The sequence below is a fragment of the Ictalurus furcatus genome, chromosome 3 (assembly GCF_023375685.1).
Source record: "Ictalurus furcatus strain D&B chromosome 3, Billie_1.0, whole genome shotgun sequence".
NCBI lineage: Eukaryota > Metazoa > Chordata > Actinopteri > Siluriformes > Ictaluridae > Ictalurus > Ictalurus furcatus.
Genome location: NC_071257.1, coordinates 24,983,870 through 25,000,595, shown reverse-complemented (window position 1 = coordinate 25,000,595; position 16,726 = coordinate 24,983,870). Strand labels below are relative to the sequence as shown.

General features: G+C 41.8%; 1 protein-coding gene across 3 annotated transcripts in view; it reads right to left on the bottom strand.

The window, feature by feature from the left end:
* The window catches only part of LOC128605862 (adhesion G protein-coupled receptor A1), a 252,530-nt gene that overhangs the window by 16,180 nt on the left and 219,624 nt on the right, over positions 1–16,726 (bottom strand). For all 3 annotated transcript variants that reach the window (XM_053621671.1, XM_053621672.1, XM_053621673.1), the window contains 2 exons: positions 9,069–9,196; positions 725–848 (listed from right to left, as the gene is read on the bottom strand). In XM_053621671.1, coding sequence (XP_053477646.1) covers positions 725–848; positions 9,069–9,196 — 252 coding nt within the window. The remainder of the gene's footprint in view (positions 1–724; positions 849–9,068; positions 9,197–16,726) is intronic.

The following is a 16,726-nucleotide window of genomic DNA, read 5'->3' as shown; positions in this document are numbered from 1 at the left end:
CTCTACTCTTCAGCACTGAAAAGTCATTCAGCGAGCATGAAAGGAATGCTGCATGAGTCACTGTATTCAGAACAATATAGCCTCAATTTCAGCTGAGTTTACCAGTGACCATTGGTTCAACTTGATTACCTTTGCAGGAGTCTTACAACAGAAACGATCTTAGGGACTGCATTGTGCCTAAGTGTTTTTGCGGACCATGCCTCTGACTTAATATAACAACACATTAGTCTTTGAACAACCACCTCTCTAGGGTCTGGAAGGCAGGGCTATAGCTTTCTTGTATATTATAGGTCACAATTTACTGTTACGGAATGAGCTACTCTTCAGAAATGTGTTCTATTAATATAGGTGAATACAGTCAATATATACTTTGCTCAGTACACTGCATAGATGAATGGTACCTTGGAGGTAAGATACATGCACACAAAACAATCTTTAAAAAGCTCCAGTGGGATGGTGATAAATAATGCAAACCAATCGCAAAGCTCCAATGAGGAAGAGGTCATCAAGCATGTAGCCATTGTTAGTAACACTTGCAGCACACACAGTTGAAAAGACCTGTTTACATTAAGAAGTCTGTGCACAGCAGTATGCACAAAAATAACATTTCAGTAGGCAGTGTTGCTTTGAGGAAGAGAGAGAGAGCGAGAGAGAGAGAGAGAGAGAGAGAGAGAGCATGAAAGGGTTTAAAGAGTGTGTGATTATGAAAAGGCCATGGACTCACCGCTTGGCAGAAAATTGGGTATTTGATGCGGTTGATGCCTCCGGCGAACACAGCGAACGTCAGAGCTGTGTGGAAACAGAAGTTCAGGAGCATGTGCCATCCTTTCCGGCTGATCCGGATTGTACTGTTACAGAAAGAACATATAACACAGTAGTGTGTGGGCTGCGTTTTACACTTTAAAGCCTTAATCAAGAAGTTCTCTAGCTGGAAAACCCAATCAAATGGAGTGCTGTGTATGGGCTGGGGATCATCCTTTAAGACCCTGCTGCAGTTAGTTCAAAATCGTTCTGCTGCTTTTAGCACTGCAACAACAAAACATATAACGTGTATATTTCTCATGCTGAAGCACAGAGAAGCTTTGTTTCTGTTTTTAACTGTTGGGCTTAATGGTGTGATGACTCAACGGTCTCTGGGTTACTGATCAGAAGGTTGGGGGTTCAAGCCCCAGCACCACCAAGCTGCCACTATTGGGCCATTGAGCAAAGCCCTTAACCCTCTTTGCTAAAGGTATCATGGCTGAACCTGAGCTCTGACCCCAACTTCCTAACAAGCTGGGATATGTGAAGAAAGAATTTCACTGTGCTGCAATGTATATGTGATGAATAAAGGATTCTTTCCTCTTCTTCTTCTTCTTCTTCTAATGATTTATAATAAACATCTATTTTAGTGCATCACTGACTATTTCTCATGGGTCAGACATATATACTCACCGTCTACGTTATTTAGACTATTGTCCATTATTATGGAATTGTATAATATTATAAAATGTTGCAAAGAAAAAAACTGTTGATGACAGAGGTCAGAGGAAAATAACCAGACTAATTTGAGGTGACAGGAAGTCTATAATAACTCAAATAACGTAAACTTTACAACCATTGTGAGCAGAAAAGCATCCACTGGTCTTTTTCCAGCCATCCATCCATTTTCTATACTGCTTATCCTACTGGGTTGCGGGGAATCTGGAGCATATCCTAGGGAGCATGGGGCACAAGGCAGGGTACACCCTGGACGGGGTGCCAATCCATAGCAGGGCACAATCACATCCACACTCACACACCCATTCATACACTACAGACACTTTGGACATGCCAATCAGCCTACCATGCATGTCTTTGGACTTTGAATCTGGAGTACTCAGAGGAAACCCCCGCAGCACGAGGAGAACATGCAAACTCCACACACAGGGCCCACATGGTGGGAACTGAACCCCCAACCATGGAAGTGGGAGGCAAACGTGCTAACCACTAAGCTGTCTTTTTCCACTTTCAGGGAAAAGTTTCCTGTGCCTACTGTAGTATCAGATTCTTGTTCTTGGCTGACAAGTGTGGAACCTAATGTGGTTTTCTGCTGTTTTGAGCCCATCGGCCTCAGGTTTTGTCATGTTGTGCAATCTCAGATGCTTTTCTGCTCATCATGGTTGTATAAAGTGTGGTTATTTTCATTTACTGTATACATCCTGGTCATTCTTCTCTGACCTTTCTCATGAACAAGGTGTTTCCGCAGACCGAACTGCAAGCTCACTTTTGTGCACCATTCTGTATAAACACTGGATCATCAGATTCTGAAATATTCAAACTATGTTCAAACCAATATTCAAATATTCAAACCAATGACTATGACACAGTCAAGGTCACTGAGATGTTTTCCACATTCTGATGTTTGAAGTGAACATTAACTGAAGCACTTGACCTGTATCTGCGTTATGTTGCTATATGATAGGCTATATGATAATGAAATGCATTAAGGGTTTTGATACTCTCTGCTATGCTTCTGGAGATGGCAACAAATCTCCCAAAATAGTGCCCTATACACACTACATAGTCTCTCTCTGTCTATAAATCTGCAATGCTTAGGCAGGAGAGAGCAGTCGAGACTGTAAAAGCTTCAGTGGACCATTCAGTATTAAACTGCCATCCTCACGAGAAAGTATGCGTATGTTTGTGTGTATGTAGGAATGGGTAGTAATGTGTCTGGATGTCTATGGTAACGATAAGACAGCAGTCAGGACTGCAAGATTAAGTACATTCATTATCATCATCCAAAGAGCAGCACAGAATTGCACTAACAAAAGAAAGACGGTGATATAGGGGTGTAGAATAATACTATCTAATCTGAGTTAAAGGCTGGGTTTGTTGATCAGTAAAAAAAAAAGGTTTGTGGATCAGTATATACACTTCAGAGGTCTGTGGGTGTTGATGAGTGTGTAGACACAGTAACACAGCTCCCATCTCAATGACTAAGGCAGTCTGTTAGACAGGCCTGACTCATAGCAAATGGCCCAGTACCAGTTTAAAGAAAACAACTGAAGAGAAAGGATGAGGAAAAAGATGAAAGCTGAGGCAAGAGGTGTACTGAGATGGTGAGATCAACAAATCAAGACAGTTCACTTCAGTTTAAATGTGTTTTTCAAGCTGATAAAAAAGCCTTGCTGGACAGTCAGAATTGTGAATGAACCTTACAGTTCTGTTGGATGTGGAAACAGATACATACACACACACATATGAACACGTGACTATACACACAATTGCATATACCAACAGCAAAAGCTTTGAGATGAATTACATCAAAGTTACATGCTAATAGGCGTACAATATAGTACACGCGATGAGAGAACAGAGATGTTCTCCTACTAAATGCACTCTGTGTGAGGAACAAACTGAGGTTTAAAAACCTTCAACCACAGAGTCATCAAAAATGCTCGGGACTAAGGAAGAAAGGCACATTCAGTAACAAATATAATGTGTTATTAAATGAAGTTCTTATTAAATAAAGAACAAGTAACTAGTGTGAGGCCATTAATATGGCTGATATGATTTATTTACTAATTGTATATTTTAATGAAAATATGGCTGTGTCATGATTCCCCCTTGAAGCAGTGTGCTCTAAGTGCGAATGCGTGAGCACCTGCTTTTCCAATGTTGACAGCAGTGACATTTCAACATGTGCTTTTGTTATTGTTTATGTCATGTCTCCTCCCCGTCCTGTCATTGGTTGTCATGTCACGTGTGTCCGGATTACCCTCAGCTGTTAGCAGTTGTGAGGGTAATCATATCAGCATATATACCGCATGCCTGACAACACTCAATGCGGAATATTAGAGTAGTTTGGATAGATTAGATAAGATATAGTATTGTAGATTAGTTTAGAGTCCTTACGATAGATAATCACAGTCATAGTTCATGTCATGTCATGTCATGTCATGTCATGTCATGTCATGTCTCATGTTTCATGTTTAGATTCGTTTGTTTAGTTCATGCTGGTTTCTCCGCTCCCAGTTCATAGTCATTGTTTATGTTTTATGTTTTGTGTCTTGATCCTGTTTTCCGTGACCACGACCTTGGATTTTCCTGCCTGTGTCTCTCCTAAATAAAACCTGTTCAAACTGTGTTTGCATCTGTCATAGCTCCGTTACGTCACGATACGTGACAGAATATTCCGCCCCACCATGGATGCAGCACGAGGACGAGAGAGAAGTCAAGCTACAGAAACCAGGGAAGTAATTGGACAATAACGCATCAGGGAACGCTCGGATTACTGGCCGCGTTTTTCGTCCGTGCAATTTCCTCAAAGGTACGACGTCGAGCTTCCGCCAGAGACAGCGGGATTGGGGAGCTACCCGCTGGAGTTTCTGTTTAGCTACCAGGTGTATTTTTGCAGCCTGGCATATCCCAAACCTAATAAGAGACAGTGGATCGGGTTCATGGTGTCCCGGTTTTGCGGTCCGGCCCGTGACTGGGCGAAGCAGCTGGTGAGTGCTGGGTCCTCAGCCCTCCATGATGTCTCACAATTTTCAGAACTGTTTATGGAGGAGTTTTCACAGCCCAGACAACTTCGTGGTCTTGATTTACTGGGGTGGAGAGTCAATGGACAGCCCCAGGCGGACCCGCCATTCAACCTCTATTATGAGGAGATGGACAGGGCAGTAACCAGCGATCCGCTTCAGGTTCTGGCCAATGCGGGGGAGAATTCTCCGAGACATATGACTGAGGGCTGTGGGAGAGGGAGACTCAGCTTCAATGTCCCACCTGCAAGAAGCTGGGCCTCCAGGAAGCTTTCTCCTGCTCCAAGGAACGTTTACATAGAAGAGCCCCAATGACACTACGGCCAGGAGTCATGCTCATGTCCAAGCCTGCTGACCCGGTTCCGCTCATGTCCAGCCCAGTTAACCAAGTTCTACTCACGTCCAAGCCTGCTGACCAAGTTACGTTCACGTTTAAGCCTCCAGACCCAGTTGACCAAGTCATGCTCATGTCCAAGCCTGCTGATCAAGTCGTGTTCACGTCCAAGCCTGCTGAGCAAGTCATGCTCAAGTCCAAACTTGCTGACCAAGTGCAGCCCACGCCCAAGTCTACCGACCCGGTCGCCCAAGTTCAGCCCACGCCCAAGTCTACCGACCCGGTCGCCCAAGTTCAGCCCACGCCCAAGTCTACCGACCCGGTCGCCCAAGTTCAGCCCACGCCCAAGATTACCGACCCGACTGCCCAAGTTCTGCCAAAGCCCGAGTCTGCCGACACGCACAGCCAAGTTCTGCTCACGCCCGAGTCTGCCGACACGCACAGCCAAGTTCTGCTTACGCCCGAGTCTGCTGACACGCACAGCCAAGTTCTGCTCACGCCCGAGTCTGCTGACACGCACAGCCAAGTTCTGCTCACGCCTGAGTCTGCCGACACGCACAGCCAAGTTCTGCTCACGCCCGAGTCGACCGGCACGGCCGCCCAAGTTCTGCCCATGCCCAGGGTTCACCTGGTGACCTCAGAGCCCCAGCCTGAGATCTACGAGGAGATCTCAACTCCAGAGCTGCAACCTTCCTGTTCGGCTGTGGACGTCGCTCAGCCTTCCTGTTCAGCTGAGGTCGTCGCTCAGTCTTCCTGTTCAGCTGAGGTCGTCGCTCAGCCTTCCTGTTCAGCTGTGGACGTCGCTCAGCCTCCCTGCTCAGCTGTGGACGTCGTTCAGCCTCCCTGCTCAGCTGTGGACATCGCTCAGCCTCCCTGCTCAGCTGAGGTCATCGCTCAGCCTTCCTGTTCAGTTGTGGTCGTCATTCAGCCTCCCTGTTCAGCTGAGGTCGTCGCTCAGCCTTCCTGCTCCATGGTGAACATCGTTCCCCCCTCCTGCTTCGAGGAGAGCTACGCTCCTCTCCCTGGCCTCACGGAGACCCACGCTCCTCTCCCTGGCCTCACGGAGACTCACGCTCCTCTCTCTGACCTTACAGGGGATTTCCCTTCGCTTTCCTGCACTCCTGAGTACAGCGCTCTGTTTCCCTGTTCAGCCGAGGACGTCGCTCTGCTTTCCTGCTCCGCCGAGGACGTCGCTCCGCTTTCCTGCTCCGCCGAGGAGGCCTCTCCGCTTTCCTGCTCCGACGAGGACGCCGCTCCGCTTTCATGCTCCGCCGAGGACGTCGCTCAGCCTGTCTGCCCGGCTGTGGTCGTCGCTCTGTTTCCCTGTTTAGCCGAGGACGTCGCTCTGCTTTCCTGCTCCGCCGAGGACGTCGCCCTGCCTTCATGCTCCGCCGAGGACTTCGCTCAGCCTGTCTGCCCGGCTATGGTTGTCGCTCTGCCTACCTGTTCAGCTGGGGACGTTGCTCCACTTTCATGCTCCGACGAGGACATCGCCCTGTTTCCCTGCTCTGCTGAGTACAGCGCTTTGTTTCCCTGCTCAGCCAAGAACACCGTGCGGTGGCCTGGCTCTGCTTGGGACATTCTGCCCAGGGGGCCGGGGCCGCCAAAGAAGTTGGATGTCTCGGGGCACTCCGGGAGGAGTGCCTTTGGGGGGGGTTCTGTTATGATTCCCCCTTGAAGCAGCGTGCTCTAAGCATGAATGCGCGAGCACCTGCTTTTCCAATGTTGACAGCAGTGACATTTCAACATGTGCTTTTGTTATTGTTTATGTCATGTCTCCTCCCTGTCCTGTCATCGGTTGTCATGTCACGTGTGTCCGGATTACCCTCAGCTGTTAGCAGTTGCGAGGGTAATCATATCAGCATATATACCGCATGCCTCGCAACACTCAATGCGGAATATTAGAGTAGTTTGGATAGATTAGATAAGATATAGTATTGTAGATTAGTTTAGAGTCCTTATGATAGATAACCACAGTCATAGTTCATGTCATGTCATATCATGTCTCATGTTTCATGTTTAGATTCATTTGTTTAGTTCATGCTGGTTTCTCCGCTCCCAGTTCATAGTCATTGTTTATGTTTTATGTTTTGTGTCTCGATCCTGTTTTCCATGACCACGACCTTGATTCCTGCCTAGCCCCGTGTATGCCTGTTTGCCGATCGCCTGACCTCTTGCATGTTTGTGGATTACGTTTTGGATCACGTTTTGGATTTTCCTGCCTGAGTCTCTCCTAAATAAAACCTGTTCAAACGTTTTCATCTGTTATATCTCCGTTACGTCACGATACGTGACAGGCTGGGTACAGGGTAAGTTCATATAAAAGTGCTAATTAAACTGTATTAACTTTTTTCTCTGTGACTTCTGTAACCCTTGAAAAATTGGCAATGTCACAGAAATCTTGTTTATTGTGTTGTTAAAGCACCTGAATATTTATTTAACCCAGGTTTAAATGTTCTCACGATATTACACGTTGTCATAAATAAATAAAAATATCTATGAATTAGTGTTCATTTCGTTAATGAAAACTGACGGAAAATATTTGTTGATGACCTTTTTTTCAGAGACGATGATGACGAGACAACACTGACGTCATTAAACACTAACATGCAATACTGTCGACCAAAAGATGAGACTAAAATGTAGTTTAAAAAATTTTAACTTTACCAAAATCTCTTTATTTTTGTCGAAAAATAAGGGGAGGTAAAATATTATAGACTATTTTTAAAATCTAAATATTCTGTTTATTGGATAGCATGAGAGGCAGTTTCCTTTCCTGTGTTTCGTGCAGCATATCAGGAGAAAGCAAGCACAGTGGGGCGTAGCTTTCAAGTTAACATTTGTTTTGACTAGACAAACTAGACAAACTGAAATGTTAAACAATAATCTTAGGTCTAAAAATGTCTACAGTTTTCAGTGACTAAAATGTCAACAGCTTTCATTGACTGAAACTAGACTAAAATTCTTACTATTTTCTTTAACTAAGATAAGACTGAAATGCCCAGACTTTTAGTCAAGTAAAACTTGACACAGGATAAGGTTGACTAAATTTTATAAAAAATATCAGGGACATTTGACACAGGATTAGATTAAGACATATATAAAAAAAATAACTGACAGAATTAACACTATTATGAATGAAAACAAGAACTAGAACTCTGGGGTGCCTCACCAGCCAACAAGCCTAGTCTACTGTTAGTAATTTGTATGCTTGAAATACCCTTACAATATACTTCAAACAGGAATGATTAATGAGCTATTATTAAAAAAAACATTTCAAACATCCAAGTCCTTGCTGTGATTTTGACCCTGTTTGGATCAATTCCAAAATGTAATCAATTCATCTGCTGGTTACAATGCTAATGCCATATAAATCCTACAAACATTTCAACCACTTGTTGTTGAGATATAGAGATATAGAGATACAGTGCTAATGAGAATCTCAGTTTGATGGATGGACAGACCCATGTACAAGCTGAAAACACAATACCTAGTGGTTTTGTCTGCCTCCCAAAACCATGCACAAAACTGGCTACCATTAGTTGTCCAAAGTTTATCAAATTTAACAGAAAATGTTATCAGCTATACTTTGCATTTTTCCAACCATTTCCCCACTTTTTGGGTGATCTTAAATGTGTACACATTAGGAAAAAGGCGGACACTACTATCAAATATATGTTGCTTAAACTGCACATCTAGGCTTGTACACCATTTCTGTTTAATGCACAAAATGGTCTAATTAAACCTAAAGTCAGGTTCACAGCCTTGAAGTACTAACATGTGCAGGATCCACACATTTACTGTAAGTTCTGTTGGTTATATCTACCACTAAATTATTTACATGAAATCACATCTCTGGGTCACCAATGCACACTCAGAATGAGAGGAGATAGTTTGATTGGATATCATCTAAACACATCTGCTGATATGGTCCTAACCACACTACATTTAACAATTACACATTTCTTTGCCCTGTGTACATACTGACCATACTGTAATACCCTGACTGTCTGCCTTATTTTTGTGTTCGCTTATTATGATAAAAAATCTCAAATATGTTCAAAAGTTACACATAAAATTCCATATGTTTAGCTACCATTGGCTTAACTAATGTTGTCTGGAATTGAACTGGACTGACGCTGAGAATAAAAGAGGACCATGTGCATCTTTATAGCGCCCCAATGACTTGGAAAATTAGACTCTAATGAGAGCGGATGGAACTGACCTACCTGTGGTGCACTATGTAAGTGATGATGGAAGCAAAAAGGCAGAGCAGCATGACAGCAGTGCAGGCATACACGACCGGGTGCAGGAAGTCCCCCGGGTATGGTGGGAACGACAGCACCTTCTTCAGATCCTGCAAGGAAGCAGAAAGAGACAATCAGTACCAGTATTGAACTGTTTTGGCAGTGACATCATCAAGGACAGCTGGGAATCAAGCAGCAGGCAGAGAGAAGCTGAGTAACCATGACAGCAAAGCAAATCAGCGCCAATAAGAACAGAATGTATGAGCAATGGCACTTGCTCAATCCTGTTTATCTGATAACAGCAATAAAAACACCTGCAGCACAATGTAAAGAACAAGTGACCGAGTACTCATATGTATATTACCTGAGACACAGAGAGGTAGTAGAGAGGTTTTGAGTTTTGACATGACTCATTTGCCGTCTCCTTGATTGTAATAGCATATTGCTTGTTATATATATATATATATATATATATATATATATATATATATATATATATATATAAACTATTATTATTATTACAAATGAATTCCCAGAATTATTTTCTTAGACCTTCCATCTACCTTTCAATAAAAAAGCTTGGTTTTCATTGTCACAATACCAATGGAAGTGTGAATGAACAAATCTTTATTCATCTTTATTAACTTCTTTATCCTGTTCAGGGTAGCAGTGGATCCAGCAGTCTATCCCTGGATCACTTGTGGCAGGAACACATCCTGAATGGGATGAAGGTTCATCACAGAACACCATATACACACTCATTCACTCATAGTGTCAATTTAAAATAGCCAATCCAACTATCAGAATTTTTTTGGGGAGGTGAGAAGAAACTGGAAAACCTGAAAGAAACCCAAACGGACATGGGGAGAAGATGCAAAACTCCACACAAACATTAATCTGAGCTCAGGTGGGCATAAGTTCCCCAAAACTGGACAGCAGAAGAATGGAATAAGACAGCAATGATTTTCCATTCTTCAACTCCAGTTTTGGTGAGCCTGTGCCTGCTGTTGTGGAACCTAGTGTGGTCTTCTGCTGTTGTAGTCCATCCACCTCAAAGTGTTGTGCATTCTGAGATGCTTTTTCTCTCACCACAGTTGTAAAGAGTGCTTATTTGAGGTAGCTGTCAGTTCAAACCAGTCTGGCCATTCGCCTCTGTTTTTGACATGAGCTGACAAATCAGCCTTGCTGACATTTGGTGAATTGGCTTCCAGACAGAGCAGATCTCATAACAAAGGAGACTTTTAAAAATAGCCAGACCACAGTCTGTCCAAGCAAAGTGGCATACTGCAGAAGAATGCTCACTGCAACATTGTCACAAAATCTGCCTGTATGATTTCCAAGCACGTCCAAAGCCAGCAAAGTGCATACTTTGCTCAGTCATGTTGCACAATTTTTACTCAGTGTGGAGCTGGCTAAGGTTCTCACTGTGTGTTCACTGCTATAACAATATCATATACAAACAGCTGTCCACTTCCACTATATGGCTCAAGAGCACTACATCTTGAAGGGTTCCAGATCCATACCATAGAAAAGAATAAAGCAGAAACATCAAGTAACTCTGATGTCTTTTGGTTGATGGTAGATTGATAGAATATCGATTTATTTTTTCAGATGAAGATCTTGTAGCATACCATATTACCATGGTACAATATTATGCACCAGCACAGGCCAATTTCCTTAAAAAATATGCAAGTTCTATTAGAGGAGGCTTCATTAGAGAAGTGAGGAATAAAACATGTAGAGTGTGTTGCTATGGTAAAGTAATTAATGATTGGGTTGTGTGATGCACATACCAAAGTGCTTTATTCCTGTTAAACAACAGCACTTTGTCAACAAATACACTTTTTAATTCATTAATGAGTGAAAAGTCATGATTTTTAACCATTTATAGTTACATTTAATGTTGTGGAATGTCCATAAGACAAGTAGTTTGCTGTTATCATGTTATCAGTATTTTGTAGCAGCTATAACAGTTGTTCCCTTTCTAGCCTATCTTTATCATCTCTTTTTTGAAGTTAATATGACATAGTTAAAAAAAATTCAGCTTGTCATATTACTGAGAAACCAGAAAGCACAAACTCCCTTGGGGGAACACGGTTGCCTCGCACCTCCAGGGTTGGGAGTTCGAATTCCGCCTCCCCCCATGTGGGCAGTTTGCATGTTCTCCCTGTGCTTTGGGGGTTTCTTCCGGGTACTCTGGTTTCCTCGCCCAGTCCAAACATGTGTTGTAGGCTGATTGGCATTTCCAAATTGTCTGTAGTGTGTGAATGGGTGTGTGAATGTGTGTGCAATTGTGCCCTGGTACTCCAGTATCCTTACACTGTGTAGGATAAGCGGTATGGAAAATTAATAGATGGATGGACAAACTAAATGTAGACTTACCATATCAATGATTATAGTTTTATATTTTTTAAAGAACATGTTTTTTTAAACATCTGTTTATGGAGTTTGTTACAACAATTTACTATTAAGTACAACAGCATTACAGAGTTACAGAAATATTAATTGACAACCCCTGATCAATCATATTCATGAATTCAACATTGCTGTAGTTTAAGTCTTCTATAATGCATGGCCACAAATTAGGCATTTACTTTCTGCAAATATGGCACTTTGTTTTTATTATCAGGAATTTTTGAAGGGCATTTCTGTAAAGCTGGTTTGAAGCTGACTGACTATTCTATTCTCTCAATATGAATCTTTATTTGGAGGTTCTTTATAAGGCAAATGCAGCCTAACAAATCACACTCTTCTTTTAAATGCTAATAAATCTATTATAGTAAGAAATGGCCTCCATTTATCATGTCAGACCCATAGACTAGTGTGAAATGCATTATTGTTTTTAAGACATTTCTTTTCTAATACGATTGGCAGCCCCTGCAGAATCGTAGTAAATTCTAGTAAACAGAACGGAGCAAAATATTTTTGTATGATTATTTATCAAATGTCTAGGTGGACCTTGAGCTTGTAGCGTCACATTTCATCTGAGAAGTGGCTCAACTTAGAGAGGTCTATGGAGGGTTTCTGTAATCTGTGTCATTTTAAGTCAAAGTTTAAGACTAGGCTGGTTAATTTTAAAGTTACCCTAATGTGTGTGTGTGTGTGTGTGTGTGTGTGTGTGTATGTATACTGTATATGGCCGTTTGTGGACACCTGGTCATCACACCCATATGTGGTTCTTCCCCAAACTGTTGCCATGAAGCTGGAGGAACCCAATTGTGTAGGATGTTTTGTATGCTGTATTGTCACAGTTTCCCTTCACTGGAACTAAGAGACCCAAACATGCACCAGCATGACAATGCCCCTGTGCACAAAGTCAGGTCAATAAAGACATGGTTTACCAAGGATAGTGGGAGAAACTTCAGTGGCCTGCACAGAGCCCAGACCTCAACCCATCAAATACCTTTGGGATGAATTGTAACGCTGACTACACCACAGGCCTCATCACCAGACATCTATGTTGGACCCCACTAATGCTCTTGTGGCTGAATGGACAAATTTCCACAGCTACACTCCAAAATCTAGTGGAAATCCTTCCCAGAAGGCTTATTATTTCATAGGTAATTATAATAGCAAAGGGGGATCTTTGTATCTGGAATAGGATGTCTAAAAAGCACATATGGGTATGATGGCCAGGTATCCACAAACTTTTGGCCATATAGTGTACATTTTGCACTGTGTTTGTGGGGTTTTATAATTTGTATTAAATTCATCTGTATATTACCAATGAGTGTGAAAATACCTCCATTAAACCCATTTAACAATTACAAACATCTTTACAGTTACAACACAAATCCAATCCCATTGACTTTCTATTGGGCTTTTAGAAAAAACAGGGTTCTTCACAATTTTTTAAAGGATATTTTGATAATGGAAGGTTATCAGCTTCCAAAAGGGGTTCTAATTGGACCTCGTTCTGATAAGGAAACACTGTTTTAATACACAGACCGCATAGACATAGGATAGAATAGAATACATGGACACAGAAGGGTTCCCTCTGAGGGACTGCCAAAAGACCTTAAGGGTTTTCCATTCTCTAAAACAACTAATATGTACAGTTTAATGTTTTGTGAAAACAAGTTAATGTAGCTTCATGTTTCTGGTTGACACAAGACCTTTGCTTAGATAAGCCAGCTGGCATAAAGCTGAGTTTACACTGTACCGTTTTTGGCATGATTCTGCTGTCACATCGTGAAAAATAATTTTTTGGCTGTCTAAGAATGCATAATGTGACATGCTCACCCATGGCAAGACAGCCAATGATGATGTTCTGGTAGTGACAGAATCTTTTATTAAACTCTCAGAGCTCTATGATGCTTGTCTAAAAACTACCAATAACAGGGCAGTACAAGGTAGGACGTAGTAATTTCCTTTAGTAATGGTAATAATCTGTTAGAATTCAGCCAAGATATTACTGGGATCATCTTGTACAGTGTGACAGGTAATAATCTTAAAAGAAATCACACAGTGTAAAACAGGTTTGAAATGAGTACAGCTCGGATCAGTGAATATATTGCTGTATCTGAATTTTTTTTTTAATCATCCATTTTATATCTCTTTAGTGATGGAGAACTGATCCAGTCAATTAGAAATCATACTAATTATTACGTGGTATCATGGTATAATCCCGGACTTCATTACCTTGTTCTCTGTTAACCTCCAGATCATTCCAGCTGTGCTCTCAATAAGTCGTTAAAGCCTATCAGTATATTAGCCTAGCCTTTCGCCACTCTAGCTTATAGACAAGCAGCTAGAACCTCTCAGCTTTAGATTAGCTGTAACTCTAAATCCTTTAAACCTGGGCACACAAGCTTGGCAACAGCTACTAGACCCTGTCAGTACATTAACAATGCAATGCTGCAAAAGCATTAGCCTAGCTGCTTCGCTAATCCCTGCAATCCATGCTAATACAACCAGGTCGGATGCTGAAATCAAGGCTACTGCTGCTGTTGAGGTTCCACAGGCTCATTATTCACACTTTTTGATCCAACCCTCGCTAAGCCTCTGTAGCCTTAGCCGACTCTTAAAGCGCAGAACGCAAAACCTGAAGGGAGTTGACCAGAAGAAAAAAATTGACAGTGAGGGTCTGAGAAAGAGAGCGAGAGACGGAGAGAGAGAGAGAGAGAGAGAGAGAGAGAGAGAGAGATGGAACAGGAGAGAAAGGACAAGGGCAGAAAAAATAATGGAATAGTGGGAGTTGTAAATATTTATCCCCACCAACAAGGCAGGGGACACACACACAAAAAAGACACAGAGAAATGGATTTATAGCCCCCCCCAAACACACACGCACACACGCTTGCGCACACACACACACACACACACACACACACACACACACACACGTGGCACTAGCTGGCCAAGAGATGAAAATCTTTTGGCTGGTAGCCCAAGCACTCAAAGGCTGTATCATCCTTATTGAGCAGTGACTTATCTGGAACTGAAGAGTTAGCAAATCAAACCTCAAATAAATTTTTTTTTTTTTTTAATGGCACAGCTACACATATATCTCTTAGAAAAGCAGGCACCACACACACACACACATATACGCACACACACAAATTTTTATTATAGCCACATCTACACAAGAGCTATTTGCCCTAATTTTTTTCATGTTTCGAATATTAAAATGTTTCGAATATTAAAAGGCTACTTGTGTTCATAAGTCAGAGATCACAATATCTGAATTTAGACCAAATACAAACATAGAGCAGGCTGATAGTTTTCTCCACACACAGCCACATAAATCAATTTCATTTATATAGTCTTTGTAACAACAGACATTTTCACAAAGCATTTTTTCAGAAATTCAGATGCAAATGCTGATGGAGATCTACCTATAATACAGTATTACACATCAGCACAGGCCAATTCATTTAAAACCTTCTCTGAAACAGAAAAAAAACATATGGGGGACACCACACACACCACACCCCATCCATCCCTCCATTTTCAGTACCGCTTATCCTACACTTATCCACACACACAGGGCGGAGGTGGGATTCGAACCCCCAATCCTGGAGGCATATGTGCTAACCACTAAGCCACTGTGTCCCCTCACCACACCCCATAAGAATAAAATGTTATCTATCACTACAGAGACACTCACAATCTTACAACCAAAATATAGGGACTAAGCAAAAAACCCACAAATAACCAGAAATAATAACTGATGACACATACAGCTAGCATGTTCTAATCATTGCTCTCATGTTTACCAATAACCTCTATAACCTAAGGATGGCACATTTAAAATATAGCTCATGCTGAAACAACAATGAGAGAACCAAAAACAGGTGGAATGACCTTGAAAAACAGCATCATAACACCAAAAAAGACCTGGAACATAATTAAGGAGTAAAGGTACACAAAGATCTTTCATTACCTGGGACTTTCACTCCTGGCTAGGGACTTTAATTCTCTGCAGGGAATAATGCCTCAGTTACAATAATCACTAAATGTTAATCTGTGATGGTTTAAAACTGTATTCAATTTGAAAGAAGCACAGCATATTGAATTATGTTTTGCATAATTCTGTCAACACACACACACACACACACACACACACACACGCTCTTAGGGACAAATTATTCTAATTCATACAGAAACTCAGATTCACATCCTCAACAAAGAGATCACTGAAGAGCAAAGAGCATTAGCTCTACATTATGTGTAAATTCATCGGAAACATCCCTTCCTTAAATAAACAGCTGCTATATAGCTGTAAACAGTAGTGAAAATGTTATTTTATACCACAGTATTGTTGACAAGTGGTCTGCAAAGTAGGTTGTCAGTGCTTTTACCAGTCAGGGCTTTGTCTCCACCACAGGAAAGTCTCTCAAGACACCGATGTCTTGGATGCATGCTAGAGTTTGTTGTAATGCTGAAAGGTAAACCTTCACCAGAGTCTGAGGATGTGTGCGCTCTAGAACAGTTTTTTTTTTCCAAAAACCTCTCTGTATTTGGATGCATTTATTCTTTCCTCTGACCAGTTTCCCTGTCCCTGTCGCTGAGAAGCACCCAATAGCATGATGCTGGCACCATCATGCTTCACCACAGGGATGGTAATAGCCAGTTGATGAGCAGCACCTGGTTTTTCCAGACATACAGAGGTGCTTGAAAGTATAGAATTTTCTATATTTCTGCATAAATATGACCTAAAACATTATCAGATTTTCACACAAGTCCTAAAAGTAGACTCAGAGAACCCAATTAAACAAATGAGACAAAATTATTATACTTGGTCATTTGTTTATTGAGGAAAATGATCCAATATTACATATCCATGAGTGGCAAAAGTATGTGAACCTTTGCCTTCAGTATCTGGTGTGATCCCCTTGTGCAGTAATAACTGCAACTAAATGTTTCCGGTCCTGCACATTGGCTTGGAGGAATTTTAACCCATTCTTCAGTACAGAACAGCTTCTACTCTGGGATGTTGGTGGGTTTCCTCACATGAACTGCATTCTTCATGTCATTCCACAACATTTCTTTTGGATTAAGGTCAGAACTTAACTTAATTAACATTAACTTTATTCTTCTTTAACCATTCTTTGGTAGAACGACTTGTGTGCTTAGGGTCGTTGTCTTGCCTGTGAGCTAGTGTTTGGCAGAATTGAGACCTGTTAGCCAATAAGACAC